Genomic DNA, 27,926 nt, shown 5'->3' with positions numbered 1-27,926 from the left:
AATAAAGCGCAGTTAAATCATGACCTAAAATTAATGCCAGAGAGTGCTTTGCAACCATTTTATGAGAAATAAATATTACTGTTTTAAACCCCAGTTCTTCTCTACTGAGGTTGAATCCTGATAACTGAAAACTCCTTTGAGTCGAGAGAGCATTTGGACTGGGATATGCAAAACGGACACGGAGCTCAGTTTGGGAGGAGTTGGTGGGTCAGTCTCGGGAGTGGAAGGCAATGAGGGAGCGAGGGAGGAAGGGCACCGACAGGACTGGCCAGATGATGAGGGCTGCAGATGGGTGGTGGACTGTTAAGAAAGATGTCTCAGGGTCAAAACTGAGGTTGTCCATGTTACTGTGATGTAAACCTGCCATTACTTCCACCTTTTGCAACTCTTCAGCTGAATTAACTTTTGAGCAGGGTGACCATGAAATTACAAGCTCTCTGGGAATTCAGAGAAATCTAGGAAGGTCACTTGGCTTTTAATAGGGTATGGAATGGAGGTTTGACCAATCCTATCTAGCAGGGAAATATGAGCAGCTGGCTGCATCACCTAAGGCAATTTAACATGAGTGGACTTTATATACACTTACATGTCATTCTTCCCTACTCCATTCCCTTGAAATTCACATATTTCTAAACAAGGAGACGGAAATAGAGATGCAAATCACATATAAACAGTTGAATTTCTGCTTGAAAGTACAAAACCTCAGTGAGTATCTTTCATACTGCTTTCTGCCTTCTCTTCTGCATTTGGATAAGTCCTTATTGCAGTGGTCTCCCAGACAGCAGCCAGAAGATAAAGAACAGGCTCAATGTGCAACTGGGAATCTTGGGAAGTGAGGTGGTCTTAGTAATACATGTTCTTGTCCCACCAGCCTGTGGAGGTAGAAAAAGTTAATGAGAAATGGGGAGTCTGTTGAAGTGGATAAACAGAGTCTCAAAAATTATGTTACTACTTACTTCCAGGGTAGAGTCTGATGAAAAGTTTTCGGACCTCATCATACACCCAAATCAGAATGGCATATGGCACAGCCACAAACCAGTACTGAGGCCTGGAAGCAGGAGGGAGGAAAGTCAGTCTGAGTGCATACAAAGAAAAGGCCCAGCTTCCTGCCCATGGGCAGAGGGCTTCTTGTTCATTTTTTCTGCCTTACTGGGCAGAACAATATTGGGTCATATAGTGTAAAACTGGGAAGCTTCTTATTTTACCAGACTGTGACTGGTAGAAGCAACATCTGCCTATGAAGTGTCCTATTAGATGAGGGTAGAGCTGGGATGGTGAAACCCATTTCCTCTTCTGGGAAAACTAGCAGGTCTAAGTCTCTAATATAGCACAGATTCAGTCTTACCTCTTTTGAAAGCCTGGAGAGGAAAGAGTTCCCTGGAATCCTAATGTTCACTTAGGCTGTGACAGCTCAGAATACGGCTATCTCTGGAGCGCCTGGCTGGCTCAGTCAGTTAAGCGTTCGATTTTGGTTCAGGTCATGATCTCACGGTTCGTGAGTTCAAGCCCCACATTGGGCTTTCTGCCATCAGCAGGAGCCCGCTTCAGATCCCCTTCTCCCTCTTTCTCTGCCCCTCCACACTCACTCTTTCTCTCTTTCAAAAATACATAAACATTAAAAAAAATAATAACAGGGCTGGCTCTTTCCTGCCCACTGTTGAAGAGGAACTCACCGGAGCATCGTGAAATTCAGGGCTGTGACACTTCCAAGCCCATAGGAGAGGATTAAAGCAATGATAATCTGTGAGGCAATCCCCAGCCAGATGACTTTATTTCTACAAGAAACATAAAAGCAAACAGATTCTGAATTCACGTGGCCACAGGGCTACACACCGGTGGAGTCACAGGCATGACCCTCATCATTCCTGTGTCGAAGGCCCAGGGCTGAACTATGAGGCTGGATGTGGGCAGTACCTAAAGAGGCCCTGCTGGAAGATGGAGTTCCTTCTGGTTTTCCTGATGAGCACATCCGCTATCTGCTGGACCATGATGCCAACAAAGAAAGCTGTGTAGCCTGTCCATTCTAAGTATTTCCTCTGGTACCATGTCTGTCAATGGACAAAGAGGAGACCGTGAGACCCCAGATGGAAAACTTGAAGGAGATTTCCATGCAGTTCTATAAAGCTTTACTTTCTCCCCACCTCACCACGATTGACAAAGGATCATCTCCTTGTGCTTGGAAAGAAACTTTATTTTCTTTAACCAGTTGAGTAGGGAAAGATGCTAACTTAATTGATACGGCCCAACTGTGGGTGTTGTTGGACTGGTTACTCCTCCAAAACAATTGCAAAGCCAAAGTAAGAAAAGTGACCTCAAGGCATGTGATTCAAGAGAGAAGGCTGAGTCCTGGCAAAGGCCAAACCAATGTAACCAAGGGGCCCACAAGCCCTATTAACTGAGAAAACTTTTACTTTCTCTGTCTCATTAAGGCTGTCCAGGGAATTGAAAGTTCTGCATGAGTCTGGACAAGGCCGTGAGAGGAGGGGAGAAACAGGAGGACGTTGAAGGGACAGTCTCCTTCCCTTACCCATTGCTGTCCGTAGCTGTCTTCTAAGTCATTCACAATGCCGTTTTCCCATTCTACCCGGAGGTCAGCAAGAATGCTGGGTTTAAAGCCCTCCTGCGCATACACGGTGAAATACACAACAAAAGCTCCCACAGCTTGCATGAGGCCTAAAAGCACAAAAGGGGTAAGGGTAGAGGTTCTAGAATGACTTCAGAATTGAGTGTGCACTCATTCTCCTCTTGATTTCTCCTCTCATCCCAACCCCACCCCAGAAGGAAAAACAGTTTCTGCCTGTGACTGGAATGCATTCTCTGGGAGGTCCCTCGTATGACAGGTGAGAGGTGCTCTCATCGTACCAATGTGCAGGTAAGAGTATATGGCAAGTTGCTGGTTCACCAGTCTGTCCTTCTTCTTATGGCGAGGCTTCCTGTTCATAATGTCACTTTCAGCTTTCTCATAAGCCAAGGCAATAGAGGGAATCTAGATGGGGAGAGAGTCTGTGAGGCCTAGCCCTGAAACACTGTGCTGTACCAACAGAGTGATAGTGGCAGTGGCATAGCCAGGGGCCTCAGGGTAGGTGGTGGGGTGGTGGATGATAATGGTGGTGGGGTTACAGGGTTATGGAACTGGTCTATCCAGGGTGTAGACAATGGGGGTGGATTGTCTCTAGAGAATTTAAAAACAGTTGGCTTTAGGGGCACCTAAGTGGCTCAGTCGGTTAAGTGTCCAACTTTGGCTCAGGTCATGATCTCGTGGTTCATGAGTTCAAGCCCCGCGTCGGGCTCTGTGCTGACAGCTTGGAGCCTGGGGTCTGCTTTGGATTCTGTGTCTCCCTCTCTCTCTGCCCCTCCCCTGCTCGTGCTCTGTCCCTCTCTCTCAGAAATAAACATTAAAAAAAAAGAAGAAGAAATTGAAAAGAGTAAGGGGGGGGGGCGCCTGGGCGGCTCAGTCAGTTAAGCTTCTGACTTCAACTCAAGTCATGATCTCACTGTTTGTGGGTTTGAGCCCCATGTTGGGCTCTGTGCTGACAGCTCGGAGCCTGGAGCCTGCTTTGGATTCTGTGTCTCCCTCTTTCTCTGCCCCTCCTCAGCTCACACTTTGGCTCTCTCACTCTCTCTCAAAAATAAATAAACATTAAAAAAAATAGTTGGCTTTAAAAATCAATCTACTTTTTATTATCAACATGTGCTGGCAGTTCTTTTTTTTAAAAATTTTTTTTTTTTCAACGTTTATTTATTTTGGGGACAGAGAGAGACAGAGCATGAACGGGCGAGGGGCAGAGAGAGAGGGAGACACAGAATTGGAAACAGGCTCCAGGCTCTGAGCCATCAGCCCAGAGCCCGACGTGGGGCTCAAACTCACGGACTGCGAGATTGTGACCTGAGCTGAAGTCGGACGCTTAACCGACTGAGCCACCCAGGTGCCCCTCTAGTACTTTGCTTTAAGATGTGGCTGGTGGACCAGCAGAATCGGTATCACTTAAGAATTACTAGAAATGCAGAAATTCAGGCCCTGTTACATCGAAGTTCAAGGAGAACTGATTTCGTCCATCTCCTTGCCCTTGAAGGTAATGACCCTGAAGTTTACATTAGTTATCAGATCCTGTTCCCTTTGGTGCTACTTACTATGTCTGTGCCCAAGTCGATGAACAAGATCGTAATGGTGCCAATGGGCAGAGGGAGCCCAACAATGATGTAGATCAGAAAGGGGCACAGCTCAGCAATGTTCTTGGTCAGGGTATAGGCGATAGTCTTCTTTAGGTTGTCGAAGATCAGGCGACCTAGGCAAAGATGTTCTTCTAAAGGATTTGCTCTTGGACCCCCAGGTGACCCCTGTCTCAGTAAGATCACCTGAGACCTCACTCACCTTCCTCCACTCCTGTGACTATGGATGCAAAGTTGTCATCCAACAAGACCATGTCAGCTGCATTTTTGGCCGCATCGGAACCTGCTATCCCCATGGCAATCCCAATATCTGCCTTCTTTAGAGCCGGAGAGTCATTAACTCCATCCCCTGTCACAGCAACAACAGCATTCTGTGGGGACACATGAGAAAACAGGAGACAGCAGGCCTAAGGGGTCACGGGTAGGACAAGATCAACACAGTCTCCCCTTCCTCTGGAGGATGTAAGGATGACTGGAGCTGAAATGAAGGGCTTGTTTTTGGGAAAAGATAAAGCCGGGAAATCCTGGAGCAAGAACAACATGCTCGATAATTAAAACCATGTGTGTGGCAGGCTAAAGTGGATATTTCATATCTTGTGTCTTTACAGTTTTTGCTCTATATCTTACACTTTTATTTTTTTTATTTTAATTTTATTTTTTAAATTTACATCCAACTTAGTTAGCATATAGTGCAACAATGATTTCAGGAGTAGATTCCTTAATGCCCCTCACCCATTTAGCCCATCCCCCTCCCACAAACCCTCCAGTAACCTTCTGTTTGTTCTCCATATTTAAGAGTCTCTTATGTTTTGTCCCCCTCCCTGTTTTTATATTATTTTTGCTTCCCTTCCCTTGTGTTCATCTCTTCTGTGTCTTAAAGTGCTCACATGAGTGAAATCTGTGATATTTGTCTTTCTCTAATTTCACTTAGCATAATACCCTCTAGTTCCATCCACGTAGTTGCAAATGGCAAGATTCCATTCTTTTTGATTGCTGAGTAATACTCCATTGTATATAAATACCACATCTTCTTTATCCATTCATCCAGCGATGGACATTTGGGCTCTTCATACTTTGGCTGTTGTTGATAGTGCTGCTAGAAACATTGGGGTGCATGTGTATATCTTACACTTTAAAATCTCTCTATAATCACACCTACCACAGCACCAAATGCTTCACTGTCAGAAAGCTGTGCATGCAGGAGGGTCTCAAAGAAGGGTGGAGGGTCAGCCCCCTGAGAGGGTAGAAATGTAAGGTGATAAAAACGGGCAAAGAATTGTTTCTTGAGGGGTTTAAAAAGTGCCATAGCCCTGATCTGGGATCCAGATCTCAGCCCCAAATTTCCCCACAGGACAGTGACAGACCTGGAAGGTTCTTTGGGAACTGCTGTCCACCCACCTGCCTTTGACAGCCCTCTACAATGATCAGCTTCTGCTGGGGGGATGTTCGAGCAAAGACAATCTCTGAGTAGTTGGTTAAGAGCTCATCCAGCTGTTCTGGGCTCATGTCCTTCAGCTCTGTGCCAGTCACCACTGCAGCTTTAGCGTCCCTAGAAGGGCCAGAAGGAACTGAGTGAGGCCAAAGGTTGGATCTTATACTAAAATGCTGTTCTGGGCAGGAAATGGGCCGAAGGCTCTTTGAATTTTACCTGGAATCCAATGTCCTTGACCCTAATACTCTATCTAGTGGGATGATAGGGGTTATGAGTTCTGGGGACACGCTGGTCTCCATTTCAAGACAGTAAACTGAGGTTAAAAAAATAAGGCCTGGGGCACCTGGGTGGCGCAGTCGGTTAAGCGTCCGACTTCAGCCAGGTCACGGTCTCGCGGTCCGTGAGTTCGAGCCCCGCGTCAGGCTCTGGGCTGATGGCTTGGAGCCTGGAGCCTGTTTCTGATTCTGTGTCTCCCTCTCTCTCTGCCCCTCCCCCGTTCATGCTCTGTCTCTCTCTGTCCCAAAAATAAATAAACGTTGAAAAAAAAAAATTAAAAAAAAAAAAATAAGGCCATTTCCTGGTATCATACAACAATAGGAATAAATCTTTTGCTTTGTAGGAACGGGTGGGAACATTCCTGGGGCAATGTAACTTCCTGTTCATATGTTTTGGGTCCTAGAATTCAGTTTTTGCCAAAACACGCAGGTAACAATTCTTTGTTGTTTATTTCAGACTTATAGTGTCTACTGTGTAATGAGCTGTGTAGGGAGAACAATTTATTGAGGTCTTCTTTGAGGAAAACTATTATCTGCTGCCGATAAAAGTAAGGTTCTAGAAAGTGTAATTAATTACACAGATCTGATTGTATTGTTCCATGCTAAAACATTTCAGAGGCTTTCCACTGCACTTAGAGCAGACCCCTGAGTCCCTAACCTGGTCTGCAAGGCCGGGTGCAGCCTGTGCTGTTGAGCGTCACTTCCCCTTTGGCTGGCTCTCTCCTGCAGCCCACTGGACCTCCCAGCTCTGAGCCCTCCATACCTCCATACCCTCCACTGCCCTCAGGCCTTCACAGGTCTTTCTGCCTTTGCCAGGAATGGGCTTCTCTCACCTCCTCTTCCCTTGACTAACACTCCACATTTTAGCCTTCAAATCTCAGCTTCTACACTCTATGTACAAAACACTGCATGCCTTTTTCTTTACACTTGTTTGTTTTGAGCATTTTTAGGTCTGTGTTTTCCTGTTGGTGCTAAATTCTAGAATTCTAGCACTTGACTCAAAATACAAGTGTTTCTATGTTCTGGTAAAAAAAAAATATCCCCACAGCTGCAAAAGTACAAGTATTACATGTTCATGAAGCTACAGTTGACACAGTGAATAACTGAAAACATTCACCAAAGTATCCATCCCAACCCCTATTCAGTGTGGTGAGTTGCATGAAAATGCGTAATCCTATTATTTTTAAAAACAAAGCAAATAAACAAAAGCTCCAAAAAGCTTTTGTAGATGAATGTTGTTTATACAAAGGAGCATTGGAATACTTGGACTTCAGATATTGTTGCTGTGCCCAGAGGCTATAATTCTGTTGCGTTGTCTTAAGGGGTAATTTGTTGCTCAGGTAATAATTTATTACCTGACAGCTTGGTATTCTAAAAGGCATAAATGCTTGGGTTAACTAGAGGGGGTTCATTGATCTCTCCCTTTCCCCCCAACATGTGTGAAGTTATAATAAAGCCAATATTTATTTTTACACTAAGACTTTGGAGTCTTTGGTCATTTGAATTATCAACAGTCAAGGTGACTCTCCTCCCACTGCTAGAACCCTTGTCCCCTGTGTGTCTCCTTCACTGTACTTATGACATCACAAATAGTTTTTATTTTTCTGTCCCTCAACCTAGATGGAAAGCTTCCCAAGGGCAGGGATAGTGTCTGGTCTCTTTGCTGCTATAGTTCCAGTGTCTAGCACCGTGCCGGGTACCTTGTTGGCACTCAACAATTAACTGTTGAAAGTTAATACATGACTGAATGGATGGATGAGTGGACTAAAGGATAGACATGATTACAAGAATTAGGAGACACTATGGAAAACCGAATCTTTCCTCAGGAAGCAACTGAATAAATACTCAAAATGAGCCCTAGGGGAGTGCACCAAACACAGAGGGTTCTTAATATTCCTGATTATACAACTGGATCGACAGCAAGTAATTTCATATAAATTTTGTTTCAGTTTTTCTCACTCTAAATTTGGCACTGAAGTTTTCCGGTCTACTCCACTGGGTTTTTAAAGTTTCATACAAGAAGTACATAATGGGTAATGTTCATGGTACCAATACAGCCTAGCATTACCCTGAGATAATGTCTGGCAAAAAAAGGGATTTGCTCCAAATAGCACAGCTCTTTAGAGCCAACAAGGATACGAACTTGGATAAGAATGTTTCTGCTACATTGGTTCTGTGCTTACCGTTTGTTAACTTGCTCCACAGCAATGTGGAGGCGTTTTGCAATGTCTTCCACTGTCTCACTGTTGGCTGAAATAATACCCACACTTTTGGCAATAGCTTTGGCTGTGATTGGATGATCACCTGTAACCATAATAACCTAGAACACAATGAGAGAGGCATGTGAACAATGAGAATCTCAGATGGCCAGAGTAGGGATAGTTTAATATCAGCCCAGAATGTGATGAGTGATTATTGTGGTTTGTCCTTATGGCTAGGTTTTGATCTTTAGATCAAAGACAAAACTGTCTCTGAAGGACACACTGATCTCCTTGGATCTATCCTTGCTTCCAAGCTTCTTACATTTGCTCCTCTGACATTAGAGGAAGACCTTTCCCTTGCATGTTACTTTATTTGTGAAAGGGCTGGTGGATATCTACCTGAGAGAGCCTCATGTTGCTTCAACCATGTTATTAACATGGTAATGGAATTAATATTTTGGTTCTGATATCATGAAGGCAAATGGATTTTGAGGCTGAACCTCAAGATTAAGCAATAAAACCTTTTATTGTCTATCATAGTTTAGGGCAAGGAAGATAGAGTCAATTCATGGCATTCTCACTGCAGTTACTATTGTGGTTTGTTCCACACAGACACAATCATTTTGCCTTTATTGGACGGTTACTAGAATCTTAGTATAGTGAAAGTAGAGATAAAAAGGGGGTGGGGGATTATGATATTTGCCTGAGACTTGAACACTGACTACCTCCTATGACAACCATTCTTAGAGAAGTGTACAACATAAATGGAGGACTTCTTAAGTCAAGACAATAACTCCCACCTTGATCCCTGCACTCCGGCATTTGGTGACCGCATCAGGTACAGTGGACCGGGGGGGATCAATCATTGATAAGAGCCCCACAAAACACAGGTTAGACGTGGGAAAGTTCATGGTGTCTACATCAAACGAATAAGATTCTGGAAACTCGTCTGCTGGCAGGTAGAGATGACAGAAACCTGGATGTGCATGAATTTGGGAGTCAATGAAATTAGGATAAGAAATAACAAAAGAAAAGGAGGAACATTTTCATACACTTTTACTATTTTACTAATACTTGAGTGGATACCAGAATTGTTTCATTATTTCAATTCTATAATGCATGCTGTAATTAGGAAGGACGTATTTCATTCAAAAGTAATTTACTGGGTGCCCACTGGATTCTCTGTTATGTTCTAAGGATATAGAAACCAAGAGGGGTCAGCCTTTGCTTCTGGAGATATCTCAGTCTAGTGTGGAGACAGAGACATAAGAGATAAAGCATAAAAAAGTACAGTGAGTGTTACAGAGTAGAGTCACCCGGGGAATCAGGAAAGACTTCCCCAAGGAGGTCACAAGTGAGATGATTCTTGAAAGAGGAGTTAGACATTTTCCAGGGAGAGAAGGGAGATGTGGGATGAGAAGGCCATTTTAGGCAGAGAAAACGGAACGTGCCAGTGCACAAACTGGGGAAAGAATCTGAGGCGTCAGGAGAATGGTATGAAGCTCCATCTTTAATCAAGGTGAGTGTGAGAGAAAGGCCATTAGGAATGGAGAACCTTTCATTACTCAGAAGGCATCTGCCTCTCATGGGTTGAAGCAGAAAAGATTCCCGTGTCTGGTGGGACTTCCAAGGTCGTATGACTTTCTCATCAGCTTTCACATCAAATTTATTTTCAGCATGCCCCACTGCTTTACACGTTTTAGTAAAGCACAGAGTTTGAGAGGTCAAACACAAGGTTCCTAGAGTGATTCTGGTCAGATAGGTATCAAACCTGCACTGAAAACATAACCTGGTGCTGTGGGTTATTTAAGGCATGATTAAAGCATTATTATCTCATTTAATTATTTAATTTGCTTAACAAGCTCAAATATCTTTTAGAAACACACATTCCACAGATTCCATCTCGACTGGCAAGAACTTTTATGATGTTTAATGAGCCTTATCATCAACCGTGAACTTCTGTTACCTTAAATTCATATTCGGTAGTTTACAGGTTCCATTCTGTCAACCCAGGATTCTCATTAAGAACATACCCTTTGATATCACTTAAGTTACCACAGTTAGGCTTCTGCCACAGTGGCTGGATTTCCATGGTTCCTTCCACCTCTAATATCCCTGGTCTCTGCAACTGGCACTATTTTCTCCCTAATAAGCAAGTGAGCAACTTCAACATTATTTTAAACTTAATTTTCTCCTCTAACTAGTTGCTCAGACTTACCAGTTCTGCCTCCATGAAGTCTCTTGTGTCTGACCCCTCTTTCACATTCCTATTGCCTTGGATCAAATTCCCACCCTCTTTCACCTGAATGAGGGAGCAACCTCCTCCTGAGAGCCATGCCTCTCCTCTCTCTGCTGCTGCCAAGAACTATCCTTTAGAAAACACTGTCATTCTGATCAGTCCACTTGCTGCAAAGCGTTTAGTGGCTCTCCTGACTGTGGAATGAAAGCCCAGTTCCTCACCCACATAAGGCACTCCATATCATGCCCTGCAGTCTATCTTTCCAGCTCATTTCCTAGGACTATGTCGTCTCATTTGCCTGCAACGCTAAACATAGACTGGCTCACTCACAATGTGTGCACAGACCCCATCCATTTTTAACTCTGTGCTTTGGCTTATGTTGTTCCTTCTACTGTGAATACTTTTTTTCCATCTCCCTTCAAATATTGTCATGCAAGGCTGAGTTTAAAATGTAACTCCTTCCATAAAATCTTCCCAGATTTTCCTCATCTGGAAGCAACCCCACCCTCCTCAGTACTATCATACAGTATTCTCATACATGTTTGTTTTCCATGCTTTCAGTGATTCATGTGGGTGCCACAGCTACTCTGCTAGATAATAAGCCTGTCTCCTCTTGTGCCCTGACCTGGCATAGAGCCTCACACCCAACAGGTGATGGATAAGGGTACTGCTACAAAGAGCTCACCCAGTACACGCTCCCCCAGGCCTCCCAGCTCCATGTACGCGGTGTGGAAGGCCTCAGCTGTGCTCTTGTCCAGAGGCTGCTCCTGGCCATTGACCATGATGGTGCTGCACTTCTCTAAGATCCGCTCGGGGGCTCCTTTCATCACCAGGAGGAAGCGCTTGTCATTGGGGTCATCCGTCTTGTGTATGGAGAGCTGGGAGGGAAGGAACTCAGCACATTAGGTACAGCCTGCCATTGAATAATGACACTATCTTTACTAATAATGGCCTGAACTGGACAGATCTCTTAATTAGCAACATGACAAGAAGATTAAAGATATCCTCTCTCTCACTGGGCTACTCATCTTTTTTTTTTCAACGTTTTATTTTATTTTTGGGACAGAGAGAGACAGAGCATGAACGGGGGAGGGGCAGAGAGAGAGGGAGACACAGAATCGGAAACAGGCTCCAGGCTCTGAGCCATCAGCCCAGAGCCCGACGCGGGGCTCGAACTCCCGGACCGCGAGATCGTGACCTGGCTGAAGTCGGACGCCCAACCGACTGCGCCACCCAGGCGCCCCATGGGCTACTCATCTTTGACGTGAAAAAGGGTGTTCACTATAGGCATGTTCTATCCTTTTTTAATTTTGTGGTCAAATAATACACAGAGATCTAGACTTGGTCCCAACTCAGAGGGGTACCCTGAGTTTGAATCCACACTAAGTGGAGCTGGTCTTTCAAAAAGAAACTGGTTGCTTTAGGGACACCAGATGTGGCTGTTAGCCCATGAAGTCTCTGTCTTGAACCAGATCTCCTGGGAAGCCTGTGGGGGTCAGAGGACCTTGGCCACCTTATCTCACCTCCTGTTGCTACCTCCCTATTGTGAGCAGCAGCCTTTCAGACCAACGCTATTCTGAGCTCAGGCAGGGGTGAGAGCAGCAGGAATTCCTGTGCCTCTTCATCTCCAAATCAATCCAGTTTCACTGCCTGGACATGAAGGAAAATGGTAGGGGTGGAAGAAGTGGGCATTCTCACAGGCTTTCAGGAGAAGAGTTAAGTAGGTTCCACAATTTTAACATCAACATCCTCTCACCTACTAATTCTACTTCTAGATTCATCCTAATAAGATAATCAGAAAAAATCTGAAAAAACTTATAAATGATCATAAAATGGTGAAGTCTTATATAAGCTGTTATTGTAAAGCAGGTACTCTTCTAAGCCTCTGAAAGGAAATCCCGGAAGCTGGAGTGTTTACTAGAGAATGAGTAAGTTACTAAAAAAAAAAAAAAAAAAAAAAAAATCTGCCATTTTGGGTCTATCCATTAATTCTAAACCAGTAGTTCTTAGCCTTCTGCATATCAGAGAGGAGCACAATAAAAAAAAAAAAGTAGAGGGCAAATATGGTATTTTTTTAAATGGGCAAGTAAACATATTTAAAAAAGCAACTAACCAAAACCAAACACAAAGCCAAACTGAAACCTCACATCTATTACCACTATCATTTTCTCAAAGACATGGTATTTTAACACTTAAAAAGTAGGAATAATAGGGGTGCAAGAGTGGCTCATCCGGTTAAGCACTGACTCTTGATTTCAGCTCAGGTCATGATCTCATGGTTTATGAGATGAAGCCCTGAGTAGGCTCTGTGCTGACAGCGTGGAACCTGCTTGGGATTCTCATTCTCTCTCTCTCTCTCTCTCTCTCTCTCTCTCTCTCTCTCTCTCTCTCTTTCCCTCCCCCACCCCCACTCACACATGCTCTCTCTCTCAAAATCAATAAACTTTGAAAAAAAAAAGTAGGAATAATAAACAATTTTGTAGTGTGTACTGTTCTAAGTGCTTCACAGATTGACTCATTTAATTCTCAAAACCACCCTAAGGCTGTGGGTACTATAATTACCACCTTTTACAAGGGAGGAAACTGAGGTGCGGAGAGATTAACTGGCATGTGCAAGGTCATACCCTAATAGGTGGCTGAGCTGGGATTTGAATTCAGGCTACTAGAGTCCCTGCCTTGATCAGGCAGCATATAAAGGATAATCTTTTAAATTAAATACATTCATCTTTATATAAAACTTTACAAAATATTGTCCTCATTTTCACCAGTTTGCCACAAACCATTGGAAATATTTTTGTGGACCAGTCTCAGTTTGGGTAATTGCTTTTTTAAATCAATAAGACATAGACCTTCCACTTTATTTCCTTTGGTTGAATGATACCCCAGAGACCAAGGTCATGGCATCTAAGACTCTTTCATTAGGGTTGAGTGTTGCTCATGTGTAGATATAACATAGCACTAACAGCACCCAAAGAGGTTCTTTGATCTCTTCTGCAGGAGCCCACATAGGACCTCCTTTCTACTTCCAACTCTGGGTAGCCCACTTTCTCCCTCAACATTTAGTACATGAGGCCTCACAGAACCTACTTTTTCTCATTTCTCACATTATTAGGAAAGGCTTTACTGGAGTAGATGGAACCCCAGTCAGATTCTGAGTCTTGTTCCTGATTAGAAGGTATTCAATCTACTCCTTAAAAGCATGAACTCCCTGGGTCTGTTTGACTCCTGGCTCTGGCCCTTACTAGCTGTGTGATAATGCTCTGTACCTCAGTTTCCTCATTCCCTACCTTATAGAGTGTGTAATTCAATGTATGTAGAAATTAGCATATAATACCTATCATTACTATTGTTATTTTAGGATTGTTACTCATTCTATTTTCACTTATGTTTTGAATAAGAGATCTAACTTCCTGGCTTTAGTATTTTACTTCATACATTTTTTAGTTGTCTATTTGGCTAACTACAATTCTTCATTGGCTTGTTATTCACAAAGACATTTGCAACACAGTTATTTCCCAATCCTAAATGCCATCCAAACAAAATGTGTGGGTAAATACCAGAAACGTTTACACAGACATGGTTATCTTATTTATATACTTTCCTGTTATGCAAAGACCAAGTCATGACGCCCTGCTCTCAGCTTTGGATTCTATGGGAAGTCCCACTTGCAGCAGTAACTGGGTTACAAATTGCCATTTGTCCCCTCATGAGGATAGAGCTCATGGGTTCTTAGCCAGCCTGGAATGAGGGAAGACAGCTAGCAAAGGATGGCCATTTTCTTCCTGAGCAATGGGTAGAAAGGAGATCCCTGTCAACTGCATATGGGGCAAAACCAGAAAGCAACGTGGCTGGTAATAGTCATCTGAGAAGACTGTTCATTGGTTTTCACAAAAGGCAAGGCTTATTCGCGTGGCCTGAACTAAACTGTTTTGCCTTTGTGTTGTGGTAGAAAAAACATGGCCTTGGGAGTTGAAGAGATGTGTGAAAAGTGGTTGTGCCACTCAAATGCTTGGGTAACTCTGCTAGGATTGACATTTTTTTTTTCTTTTCTTTCCTTTTTCCATTTCTTCCTTCCTTCCTTCCTTCCTTCCTTCCTTCCTTCCTTCCTTTCTTTCATCAATATTTTCTAAGGGTCTGTTTCTTCACCTAGAAATTGAGATTAATTAGCCCTACCTCAGGTTTATTGTGAGGATTAACTGAGAGAATGTATGTAAAGTGTTGGACATAAATGAAGGGCACAGTAAATTTTACTTCTCCCCACTCCCTCACCTTTCATTTATCCTTTGGGATAAGGCTTTTGCCCCTCACTTGTGCAAATGTTACCCGGAGGGGGTGGGGGTAGGGGTGGGAGTGAAGTGGTTTTGTGTGTGTGTGTGTGTGTGTGTGTGTGTGTGTGTGTGTGTGTGTGTAACATAGATCATTCACAGGAACAGCCGGCACCTGACGAGATCTCTACTTTTCTTTCTTCTCTATCTACTTCCAGCAAAGGAAAGAGGCCAGCAAGGGAAACCTGTTCTGGGCTTATTAGATGCCCAGGCCCTGCATCCCTGAGGACTATTTCTGAAGTCAAATATCATTCAAAATGTACACTAACCAAAGGATACTTACAGCTAGAAATGCCGTCTAGTGATGGCAAAGATTCGGTTGTGAGGAAAAACTCACCTGAAATTTATTGGTTGAATTAAAAGGGATTTCAGCTACTTTGTGGTTTCTTTTTCTAATTTCCATCACATCACCCAAAATGACCTCTGAGAACTTCAAAAGAGCAGTTTCTGAGGCATCTCCAACGACAACTCTCTGAGAATCAAGAGATAACAAATATTTGCAGCACATAATCTGGTTCTTTTGTGATCATATTTAATGAGCCAGCATAGAGCCTAGTTAAGCTTACCATCTAACAAATGATTACACCACAATTAGCCACTGACTGAAGCATGGTAAAAGTGTTAAACTGAATGGTGCTGCCTACTGGCATTAGGCAAGTTCAAAACAGAGCTCTGAGAGAGCTGGAGGGTCTCATGAAAAAAGCAGATATGAACTAGTTTTGAAAGACAGATGGATTACCAAGAGATAAAGGTGCAAAAGAAAGCCTTCTGGAAACCAGAATGTCATGAAAGAAGGCATGAAATGGAAGAGTTCGGTATATATTCTGGACATACAGGTGGATATGGCAGTCAAGGTCTAAAACTTGAGAAGTCAAAAACAGAGATGCACAGAAAGTTTTTGAGCAAAGTTAGGTGAAGCAGTTCATCTAATGAAGTCTTTAAGGAAAATTAGTGGCACGGAAGAAAGACTTGGGCAAGGGACAAACTGGAATCATGGAAGGTAATTAAGAGGTTGGTATAATTAATTAGATATAAGGTACTAGTGATAATATAAATATAAAATTATAGATATTTTTGAAGCAAGAATAATAGGACTTGGTGATTCACTAGATATTAGGAATGAAGAAAATTAAAGACGACTTCCAAAAGGTTTGGCTTGAATGACAAGTAAAATGGTTATGTCATAGAAAAAGTAGGCAAATTTTGGACAAGAGAGTGATTTAGAGACAGGTTGGGCACATGTGGAAGGTGAGAAGTATAATTTGTTGAGAGTCTAACATGGCAAAACTTCTGAGTGGAAACACAAAACTAACTGAAGATCCATGGAGTTTGGGTGAGAAATCAGAATTGGAGATGAGGATTTGAAAGATATGGGCAGAGAAGTGATTGGCCCAGAAGAGAATTGATGAGCTAGCTGTCTGATAGAGAAAGAAAGTCAATCAAATAAAAAGTATAAGAAAGAGCAAGAGTCAATGAAGGAAACAGATGGCAAACAGAAAAGCCAGGAGAACTCACTGAGAGGGAGAAGCAGAAGGGGAGAAGAGAGAGGAGGAAGGGAAGGAAGGAGGGGGAGGGAGAAGTTTGTTTTTGTATATTCCAACATTCCAGGACCCCTTAGAACCCCATCTTCTGCCAAGAGGAATACGTTCTAAGGTCAATCCTTCTATTTTCATCCAATTATATTTTAAACTTCAGCGAATGGATTTAAGTAATAAAGTGAATGGCATTTATGTAATAAAGAAACTTTAATTATATCTACTTTAAGGAAAGTACCTTAAAGGCACATCCATTTTCAGGAATGAGACAGAATTTTCAAAAGACCAAATCAATGTTCTGAGGACTTTTAGACATCTCTGTGATTTCTGAAAGCTACTTAGAGTGAGGAAAATTTTCTGCGGGTCTTGTGAGTCAGACTTGTTCTTACTGGTACAAACTTTACATAGTTGGAGAGATTTAATTCAAGCACCAAATCAGAATGGAGAAAGTGACTTCAAACTGTCTGTGATTTAAGACTGAGTGATGCTGAAACTTTACCTTCATGATGGGGACACTTTCCTGTCCCGGTCTGAACTCAGCTCTGTTGCACAATGTTATTATCTTTGATAAGGAGGCCCAAGTTCCAGAGCTTTGATCAAAGACTTGGTCTGGAAAACAGAACAGTGGATCCTGGGGGTGGTAGGCCTAATACCCATACTATTCAAACAATTCTCTGAGACTGCAACCACATTCTGCTCAGCCTCCTCTACTCAAGTCCACAACTTCAGGCCCCACTGAATGTTCCAGAAGACTTACTTGAATGGTCTTCACTGGTGTCAGCTATGAAGATCTGATTGTCGAACCACAGATGGGCCACGGTCATCCTGTTCTGGGTCAGAGTCCCAGTCTTGTCTGAGCAAATGATGGAGGTGGAGCCAAGGGTCTCCACTGCCTCCAGGTTCTTCACCAGGCAGTTCTTCTTGGCCATCCGTTTAGCTGTCAGCGACAGAGTCACCTAGACCGGGGAGGGAGAGAGAGAGAGACAGAGGGAGAGAGACCAATAGAGAGAGACAGAGAGAAAGAGAGAGAGAAGCTTTGAGAAAAATTATCATTTTGAACTTGGGCTCCAGAACATAGAAGCAGCTGGAGCTGAACTGATTGCAGAACAGAGGTATAGTTACAGATGCAGCAAAGCTGACCCAGTGCCTCATAAACCACATAAAGACCTATATGCCACAATCCTTTTATTAAACTTAGGAGGTAAGTAATATGCCTAAGTTCCTCAGTTGTAGAAATTGCCAAGGATATTTTTTTTTCTTTTTAAGAAATATGAAAACGTAGAGAAGGCATCAGGCTTCCTGAAAATCTGTGGTGGTAGTTTGGGTTTGTCTTATCTAGATCTTAAGGAGGAAGATAATATGTGCAATTTGCAGATAGATCTCCTGAAAATGAAAACATAACGTTTTCTAGGACAGTGCGTTTGAATATTAACAATATCACAATTCCTTTTGTCTACGAAACAGTCTATTCAGAATGTCCCATGGTATCCCTGACAGGGAGGGAGTGTGGCTCTGAAGATGGAGGAGACTCACATCTTCACCCAGCACAGCAGAATGCTAAGGGTTACCAGGGTCAGGGTATAGGCCACCTAGCAGCATGGACTCACAGTGACAGTGGCCAGGAGACCCTCAGGCACATTGGCCACAATGATGCCAATGAGGAAGATGATGGAGTCCAGGACATGATACTTCAGGGACACTGCGATGATGAAGAAAAGGATGCCGATGGAGATGGCCACTCCTCCCACAATATGAACAAAGTGCTCAATCTCAATGGCAATGGGTGTCTTCTCATTTCCAACTCCTGAAGCCAGAGAGGCAATCTGACCAATGATGGTGCGGTCGCCTGTGTTGATGACCATGCCAGTCGCTGTGCCTACAGGTGAAGTAGACATTTTATTCCAGGAGTCCTCAGCTACAAGGGGACCGCAGCCCATTTACAGTCCTCTCTTTGCTGGCTTACACGATCAATTAGCACATGACATTACAAAGTTCTCTGGGCTTTTCAGTTCCATGTTTTCTCTTGGAAAGGCTTTATAGCAAGAGGTGGTAAAGAGATAAGAACATAAAACCTAAGGGGGAGAAGGGGGATGGGTGGGGCATGTGGTCCTGAGAGACAGCTGGACTTACCTTCCAGACAAGTTGTAGAATAGAAGCCGATGTTCTTTGTTTCCAGGGCATTGTCATGGGTAAACTCAGAGGAGCGGGCTTGGGGCTCTGATTCCCCAGTGAGAGATGAATTATCTACCTAGAAGAAATTTTGAAAAAAGTTGAAGACTAGGCATCTTGTTCCTGTCACAGTTACACTGAGACCTGGAAAGACAAAATAATGGCAACTAGTTACGAGCGTGATCTTTGGGGTTCCCTGTGATGCTTACCTTACAGCCCTGAACAGACAACAACCTGATGTCTGCAGGGATCCGGTCTCCTCCTTTAATCTCCACTATGTCTCCCACCACTAGTTGCTCTGCAGGGATGGTCTTCTTCTCGGAATCTCGAATGACAAGAGCTTGCTGCAAAGGAAAACAGTGGCAGACAACTCATCCTGGAATGATGCCAGTGCTCCTCCATCTGCACCTTCCCACATCTCGGGAATGCAGGCCATGGAAGCCACAGCTCTCGGAAGCCAAAGACTTGTACCTAGGAACTGAACATACTAAGATCTCTTGTTTCTTGAGAAGGAACTCTTAGAGAGTTCTTGGAACCAGAATATGCTGTTGTGGGCAGATATAACAAACTGACAGCCCTGGGCATGACAGTAAGAGGGACAATTAACGTTGAGTGATCTTGGATGGGATGTGCAGGGAGAGCCCTGAAGCCTGAGCCAAAGGGTTTAGTAATCTTGCTCAGATCAGGAAAACTTTAATGGAGTGGGAGGCAGATCTCCCACTTCTTAGCACAGATGATCCCATCCAGAACCCTCTCCAGCTGGCAGCTCCATGGGCCAGGGGCAGCATGGTTTTCCTACTGTGCTGACAGTGGTGTGTGGTCTCCCTAGAGGACACCTAACATGGGACCCTGTGGGAAGACAGCAGCAGCAGGCCTCCCTCACCAAGAGCAGTTTGGGACAATGTGCAGAGAGGCTCCAAAATGGGTGCAAAAATGGTCACAGATGAAGAATTGCAGGTTGACCTCCTTGGCTACCAGGGAGTACTCCTGAACTTCTACAGCTCACTCTTGGAAGCCCCTGAATTACTTTTGTTTGAACAGTCCACCAAAGCTCATGAGCAGTAATAGAAGATGTTGTGTGATGATTGATGCTTCTGTGCTTTGTTCTCGACTAAGCATTTTCCTGTGTCCTACTTCCCTGATCATCTCAAAACTCTGTGCAGAAGTGGGGCTTCAGAGGGACTGCCTAAGACTTAGACAGCAAATGGTGGAGCACAGACTCTCTGCCTCAGAGGCCCCACTCTCCTCCTCATCTGGTGCTTCCTCATCTGAAGTCATGTGGAGACCAGAGAGGGATGGCTGCTACCCACCTGTGGGATCATCTTATTGAAGGTGGCCATGATGTTGGTGCTTTTTGCTTCTTGGTAGTAAGCGAAGATCCCCGTTAAAATAACAACCAAGGCAAGCACGCAGCCCAAGTACGCCTGGGTAAGGAGGAGAAGCATCGATCAGAAGAACAGGCATCAGGAGTGAGTCAGGTCCTAGGGATAGAGTTCTCCATGGGAAGGCAAGAGACATGGCAGTGGTATTCTGGTGTCATTTATAGGCCACAAAATGTATCCATTTAATGTGCATAATTCAGCGATTGTTAATGAATTTACAGTTTTGCAACAATCACCACAATACAGTTTTAGAACATTTTCATCGCCCCAGTAAGATCCCTAGCACCCAGTTGCAGTCATTTCCCACTCCCACCCCCCAACCCTGGCAACCACTGATCTGCTTTCTGTCTCTAGGATGCACCCATTCTAGACATTTCATATCAACAGAATCATACAGTGTGTGGCCTTTTGCATCTGGCTTCTTTCTCTTAGCATCATGTTGGCCAATTCAGTTTTTTGGTTTTGGTACTCAGTTATCAGCAGGCATAGATGCTCCCCACGTTAAAGGGAGACAATTAGCTCTGAGGTGAGAGAACCCCAAAATATTTCATATGGATACAGATATTTTTTCCCTTAGGAACTTAGAGTGCCCCTCTTTCTCTCTTTAAAATTCACGCCTCATGCTGCCCCTGAGACATCAGAAAGTTAGCTACAATTTCTATTTTATAGCTGGTAAAATTCTTGATTTTCCCAAACCCGCACAGTGAGTGATCAGTGTAGACTCCTGATTCCAGCTCTGCCCACCAAAGGCCTTATTTTATGATTGTTTTCCCATTACTAGTTTAGCAAACCCTAGAAAGAGGCCCCCTTACGTTGTCTAGGGATGAGGACTTATTCATGGAGTACTGGATCCCATATGCAATCCAGCACAGGATGGCTCCTATCCACAGAAGGATGGAGAACCCTCCCACCATCTGCTTGAGAAACTTGATGATCTCCGGTGTTTCCTTGGGAGGAGTGAGGGCATTGGGACCATTCTGAGCCAGGAGCTCAGCAGCTTGGGTGCTAGAAAGACCCTGAGAAAGCCAAGCAAAAACAAATAGGAATTAGACATTTCTCTTCTCTGAGGTTGGACATCATTTTTTCTGCAGGTTGTGGGTAGCAGTTAACCATGCGCAAGGAGGACCCGGGAAAAGTAGATGATGCCTCCTCTCCCCCAACCCTCACCTTTTTAAAAAGAAGATTTAATATTAGTGCTATCAGCCAAGCGATGTACTCCATATATTTGCTCATATACTCTTCCAAATAACTCTCTGAAGAAGGTACCATTATTATCCTCATTTCACAGATGTAGAATTTGAGGCATATGGAGGTTAAATCATCCAGCTAGTACATGGTACTACCAGATTGAACCAGGCAACCTGGCTTCAGAGCCATTATACTACACTCTAGATAGGAGTAACTTGGCTAAGGAGGATTTGAAATATAAAAGCTAATCACCAGGGTTAAGGGCAATGTAGTAATTATCCAGAAAATATTCTCTATTGGGCTAATTTTTCATCCTTAAGTCTGGTGTCTTTCTGCTTTTCTATATATCCACCCCAAGTTCTAAGTTCTTGCTCATCTTAAGTGTTATAAATCCTACCAACCCCTGAGGCCCACATCAGCAGTCACTTCTTGCCAGAAGCCTTTCCTGGTAAGCGTGCCATCCACAGGTGCACACAGGCCCCTCCACCACCTTGAAATCGTGTATTGTGATTCATAAGGCTTTTTTTCCCCCCACAAACTATCCTTTGTGGAGAAAGTCTTGTCATTACTTTTTCTCCCTAATACGTTGTAAGCTACTTAAAGGATAGTTTAAAGACTACCCTTATTCATTTTTGTGTCTTTTATAGGGTGTACTGCTTCTTCTGTAATAGAGGCTCATGTATTTGCTGAATAACTAGATTTGGAGCCACCAACTTGTAGTATAGTTCAAATAAAATTTACCACCTTCTCCTTCTTATGGCCTTCTCTAATCTCTCGGCCCCCAGCTCCCTGCCATGGCCCTGTCCACCACTTGACCAAATCTCCTCCTCCTCCTGCTTCTCTACCTTGGTAACTGGGATCAGGGATCTGTTCAAAAACTCCAGCAAAGCAAAGTTCTACGAGTTATTTCTTTGAAATGTCTCTTGAATCTGCCCCCTTCCTTTCCCATCTTACTGCTACCGCCCTGTTTTGGTTCCTCATTTTGTATTCCTGAGTGATTGTCTCATTCTACTAGATCCTTCCATCTCCCACTTAAAAAAAAATATCTATCTACCTACCTACCGATACCTATATATATCTCCCACCAGAATTGCTTGTCTGTTTCTCTCTCTCTTCTACCAGAATCTACCTATCTATATCTATCTATATCTTCTACTATCTTCTACCAGAATTGCTTTTTGAAAACCAATCTTACTCAAATCACTTCCCTGTTTAGAAATTGTGTGTAAGTACAACTAATATAGTCCTTATTCCTTAGTTTAATATGGAAGTGTTTGATAGTTTCACCCAAATTACCACTCCCCAGCCTTATTTTTTATCCCTCTTCTCCCCTTTCCACACACATTAGCTCCCAGAAACCCCAGACTGATTTCCAAACATACCCTGTCCTCTCCAGCCTCCTGGGTACTCTGCTAACTTAAACCTGAATCCTCCTATATCCTGATTTACGCACTGCTCCATCCAGGGAGCCTGGTTCCTCTGGTCAGAATGGGTCACTCAGCACACTGTTTAAACCTATCTTTGCCATCTAAGTGGAACAGACTGGATGTTATGATACTCCCCTATATATCTGCATCCCTTGCTGGACTGCTAACTCCTTGAGACCAGGGATCACCTGTCCCTTTGCCCCTCTCACTGCTCGTCCTGTGCGGTGCACATAGCTCTTTTTGTTGCCTTCAACAGATGTTTCCAAATCTCCTGATGTCAAGACACCAAAATTTTTGAAATTTAATTTGAATTTGAAGCAGTCCTTCTGTGATGGGGGAATTTGCTAGATGCCTTGGAGCACACCAGTGTGTGCTCTTCTCAGAGGAAGAGGCAGACAAGCAGGGCTCTAAGACTGTCACTCTGGATGCTTGCTTTTTACCACTGGTTTTCCCCACTCTTTGATAAGACCATTATACTTCCTGGACATGGAGGTTAAAAGTAATCTCTGCCTCTGACCACGACCATAAAGACGTGTCTGAGTCTTCCTGGGGATACCACAGCTTTCCTGAAGTTATAATCAAAAGATTGTTTACAGCCAGGCATCCAGCTCAGCTGAGGGGCTTGACTTGGGGCGTGGTTCAGCCCCGCCAGCTCTTCAGGTTAACCAACCCCCTCTCACATGCTGGGTATGTAGGTGAATGGCATTCTCAAAGTTGCTGCTTCATCCTAAAGATGCCATCCACTTTTCCACACACCCTGAGCACACAGCTTTGTACAGTCCTTTGTATAGTTCCGTCCCAGTCTTCCTGATCCCCAGTCCCCTGATGACTTACTGTAATGATGTTTGTACCGTATTTCTTTTCCAACTCCTTAATGCTGAGTTTGTGGTCATCCTGAAGTCCGTGAAAAGAAGAAGAGAGTGCATTAGATAATTCCAAAAGACACAAATGCTAAACTAAGTTTAGACCAGCCCCTGAAAACTGAGGGTAGCACTGAGGATAGAAGGGGGGGGGGCAGGAGTGAGGGAGAAAAGGAAAAAACCCTCTGTGCCAGGTGGTTATTGCAGTGAGGGAAGAGAGAGTCTCGCTGCAAGAAAGGCTTGCTCTTCTGATTCACTGGCCAGGGGATTTTCTGGCCATCCCTTGAGTTCAGGCTTAATTTGTCATTTACCACATAATAACTGTCTTTAGTTTTTATGAACAAAGCAATGCATTTCACCTCAATCTGTTCTCCAGCACATGCAAATTCTAGCATACCTCTCTGTTGTCCAGATACTAGTGATCTGGATACTTAGTTCAGACCTGAGTCCTGGGATTAGTTGAGGGTGATGAGCTATACCTAACCAGACCCATCTGATATATTCTCACAGCTTATTACCCGTGCAGCCCTCTTTGGGCAGGTAGTCTCTGGTAGGAAGAGGCAAGACTTTCCTTAATCAAATACTTGAGACTCAGGGAGTTCACTTGTTAGAGAAGTCCTGAGACTTACAATCTGCTAAATAAATACCAGTATGGTCCACACTTGCTAATTTTGTTATAGAATCATCAGACTAAAGCAGAGTTTCTCAACTTTGGCGTTACGGACATTTGAGCCAATAACTCTTTGTTGCGGGGGGGGGTGGGGGGGTTTCCACCTGCTATATGCCACCTATTAGCAACCTCCGTGGAGTTGTGATTACCAAAAATGTCTCCAGACCTTACTAAATGTCCCCTGGGGAGCAAATTCCTCCTCTCCCTTCCCTTGAGACCCACTGGGCTACAGGATTAGAAACCTCCTCCTGTCTTGGAAAACCCAGGGTTAAGTAACTCTCCTGCACCCTACCTAGAAAATCTAGCACTCAGGATTCTTTTTTTTTAATATGAAATTTATTGTCAAATTGGTTTCCATACAACACCCAGTGCTCATCCCAACAGGTGCCCTCGTCAATGCCCATTATCCACTTCATTCTCAGTATTTAAGAGTCTCTTATAGTTTGCCTCCTTCCCTCTCTGTAACTTTTCTTTCCCCCTTCTCCCCCCACCTGGTCTTCTGTTAAGTTTCTCAGGATCCGCATATGAGTGAAAACATATGGTATCTTTCTTTCTCTGACTGACTTATTTCACTTAGCATAACAGTGTCCAGTTCCATCTACGTTGCTACAAAAGGCCAGATTTCATTCTTTCTCATTGCCAAGTAATATACCATTGTATGTATATGCCACAACTTCTTTATCCATTCGTCAGTTGATGGACATTTAGGCTCTTTCCATAATTTGGCTATTGATGAAAGTGCTGCTATAAACATTGGGGTACAAGTGCCCCTATGCATCAGCACTCCTGTATCCCTTGGGTAAATTCCTAGCAGCAGCACTCAGGATTCTTTAAGCTCTGATCATCTGAAACAAAGATTTATACTGTGATGGGTAAAAGAACCATCTCTTTTTTTTTTTTTTTTTTTTTTTATTTATTTTGGGGACAGAGAGAGACAGAGCATGAACGGGGGAGGGGCAGAGAGAGAGGGAGACACAGAATTGGAAACAGGCTCCAGGCTCCGAGCCATCAGCCCAGAGCCTGACGCGGGGCTCGAACTCACGGACCGCGAGATCGTGACCTGGCTGAAGTCGGACGCTTAACCGACTGCGCCACCCAGGCGCCCCAGAACCATCTCTTTTCTTAAGTACATGCGAAAAAGTGACATGTTGTGTAAGAGATTAGATTTTCCAATTACAACATTTTTTTGCCCTTTCCTCAGCCAGATTCTGCTTTACTCATTCAGTCGTTGTACTAATATTAATAATTGAAAGATATTGCTGGGGATTCAAAGGATTAAGACACAGTTCTGTGCACAGTGTGCTAAGTTCTGGGCAGACAGAGGTAACAGGTGATTACAGCCATTGTTCACATGGATGGAACTCAGACTTTAAGGAGCCTATATATAGTGTGAGGCAGAATACCTTTCCTCTTCCTTTATCCCTGACTTTGTGGATGAGAGCATGGGGGAGGGGGAGGAGGAGGGGTGGGTGCCTCTGGCGCACCCTGCTGGCCAGCACTAGAATAGCTCAGGGCATCATCCTGTGGCTCAGGCTTGGGTCCTAAATCAGCCTGTTTATTCAGAAGCCAGGGATACTTTAGTTCTTGTCAAAGTTCCAATGTGCCAGAGGGCATCCAAGTATGCTGTCACAAATGAAATTATAGGATTCTTGTGAGAATGTTGGGAAAGAAAGATGTTCCTCTCTCAGCAGGGAAGCAGGGGAACACCGGCTAACACCATAAAAATTATTTTCCTATATTATACATCTTCACAAAATGCTCAAAAAAGGGAGATTATCTTCATAGTAAACAGGCATAATGGATATACGTTCATGTTGTAAGTAGCAATTTCAAGGAAGACTAGATTTGCCTTCAATCCTAAATGCTAGAGATACATAGGAAATAAGAATGGCTATGTATCGTCTGGTGCTGTGCTAAGCCTTTCTCCTCCTTTACTTCATTTAACCCTCTAATGACTTCAACAGGTAGGCACCATTTTTAATTCCTGTTTTTCAAAATAGGAAATGAATGTCAATCAAACTGGGATCTGAATTTGGGTCAGTCCAGTTTCAGGGCTGTGTTCTTAACTGTCAGAACATACATGGACAAATACCTAGTGGTGTGCTGCTGAATGTTTAACGAGCCTGCTGCCAGGAAAAATAAACTAAAAGCTCTGATTTATAGCATTCACTGATTTCTCACCATAGCCAAATTTCAAGCTGCTAACCCAATGTCAACCAACTTGCCAAATTCCTGAATATTTAACAATTGGCTCGATAGCCCACATGAACTTGCACCACTACTATCTGCTCCAACAATAACAGAATTTTAAAGTCTGCAGTGAACTGCAGGGGCAATCTAGCAAATTTCGGGCTTGGTGTGGAAGTTTCCGCCTTGACGTTCCTAAGATGTAACCTGTCACATTTCAGTTCTGAGGCAGGTCTTTCCCATGGTGGCCAGCTTTAATAATTCCAAAGTTCCTCCTTAACAGGAATACCAGGCTTCCATAAATCACAAAATGACTAATTATAAATTACACTTTAAACTACAAATTGCATCAGTTACACAATATTCTTACTTTTTTCTCACTTTTCCCCCTCACCCCTGCAAATTGCTTATTTCCCACTTTCCACAAAGAAAATGCAGCTTCACTGAAGCTAGGTGGTTTGCTCCCAGTTATCAATCAGTGAAGTGGAACTTAATTGAGCCTAAGGTTCTCTGAATCCAAGCCCAATATTCTTACCAGTGAAATTATTCTTTCTCATGGGGCATACATAGCCAGAAACCTAGCAAGGTTTCCTGGTTTTGGTTTTTCTCCTGCATGGTTCCAGCTCCAACAGTTTTACCTTACCAGCTGAAAACTGGCAATTGGTCACCTATGTCTCAATGAAACAGCCAGGAAGGAAAGAGGTCTGGGCTGTGCCTGTGGGGACTGGAATCAGAGGCTCTTCCCTCAGAGTGCCTACAACCAGTACAGGAATCCTGCACAGGACCTACCCCTGGGTAGATATTATCACGCCATTTATTTTAAACAAGGAAACAAATCTCATGGCGGAGCGGGGAGGGAGATTTTCAAATCGTCGAGACTGATCTTTCTTTTGTAAGAGGCAGGTTATAGGGGCAAGTTCTCAGGGGGAAGGGCAGTGCTCGGTGGACCCATTTGGCTTAAGGACCAAATCAACTGACCAGATCCAGTTCTTTCTTAAGCTCCTCTTTCTGGTGATTCTTTTTGGGTTCAAAGCAGTTCTTCAGGCCTCTGTACTTCTCCTTGCCATCCCCCTTGTCTGTTTGGTCAATGTCTTTCGTTCCACTGAGCTCCACAGAGTAAATTTCCAGTGTTTTCTGAAAGGAAAGCAGAGGTGCAGTATTGGTCCAAGATGGGTTTTCTGAAGAGGCGTCAAGCTCTTCTCCCTGTGGGTCAGGGACCGGCAGGGAAGGGAGCCTCCCTCGCACCTTTCATTCTCTCCTCTGGCGAGGCTGTGGAGAGGTTCTCTCTCCCCCACCTTCAAATAGCAACTCCTGGACCCCTTTCTTTTCCTCTCCTCCAGTGTAGAGGGAAGGCTAGGCCACACAGCCCTGCCAGCATCTCCTCAGGGTACCCCTCTTGGGGGTGGGGAAGGTGGGAAGTTACTTCCCCCAGCTGGAGACATGACCCTTCCAAGAAGCCCCAGGGGCGCCCTAGTATCTTGCTCCCCACAGGACACACCGGCCGTCAGTCCCGCTTCTCGGGTGCGGCGTGCCCACTGAGCTCATGAACCTCAGTCGCGGGCAGGGCGGTCTTAACCCCCCGCCCCGCTCCACCTTCCGAATCGGAGCCGGCCTGGGACCCCTGGGGCCCCTTCCCCCGAGGTTTGCATTTGGGTCTTCACCCCAGCTAGCCGCAGGAGGGGAGAGGGGCCGTGCAGAGGCCAGAAGGAAGGCAGAATAAAGACGACCCGCCCTCCCTCTTTCTCCTCGCCTTCCACCCGTCCGCACTGCTCTCGGGCGGACGCCGGGGGCCGCACGCACCTTGACCATGGCGCTGCTAGTGGCGCCGCCTGCGGGCGGGCGCGGGGTCTGGGCTCTGGCAGCGGC

At 44.2% G+C, this 27,926-nt stretch overlaps 1 protein-coding gene across 1 annotated transcript; it reads right to left on the bottom strand.

Moving 5' to 3' along the window:
* Positions 1–496: 496 nt before the first annotated feature.
* On the bottom strand, positions 497–27,926 carry ATP12A (ATPase H+/K+ transporting non-gastric alpha2 subunit). The gene is made up of 23 exons (XM_047877711.1): positions 27,861–27,926; positions 27,039–27,194; positions 23,178–23,237; positions 20,541–20,744; positions 19,657–19,770; positions 18,556–18,690; positions 18,308–18,425; positions 17,785–18,053; positions 16,935–17,133; positions 16,677–16,786; positions 14,980–15,114; positions 11,003–11,195; positions 8,879–9,054; positions 8,061–8,197; positions 5,569–5,719; positions 4,373–4,541; positions 4,132–4,286; positions 2,863–2,986; positions 2,528–2,673; positions 1,915–2,048; positions 1,674–1,775; positions 957–1,048; positions 497–872 (listed from the first exon to the last, which is right to left on the bottom strand). Exons 1-23 carry the CDS (start codon positions 27,867–27,869, stop codon positions 844–846), a joined length of 3,117 nt encoding a protein of 1,038 aa, XP_047733667.1. The 5' UTR covers positions 27,870–27,926; the 3' UTR covers positions 497–843.

The sequence above is a fragment of the Prionailurus viverrinus genome, chromosome A1 (genome assembly GCF_022837055.1).
Source record: "Prionailurus viverrinus isolate Anna chromosome A1, UM_Priviv_1.0, whole genome shotgun sequence".
NCBI lineage: Eukaryota > Metazoa > Chordata > Mammalia > Carnivora > Felidae > Prionailurus > Prionailurus viverrinus.
This window is presented reverse-complemented; position numbering and strand designations above follow the sequence as displayed.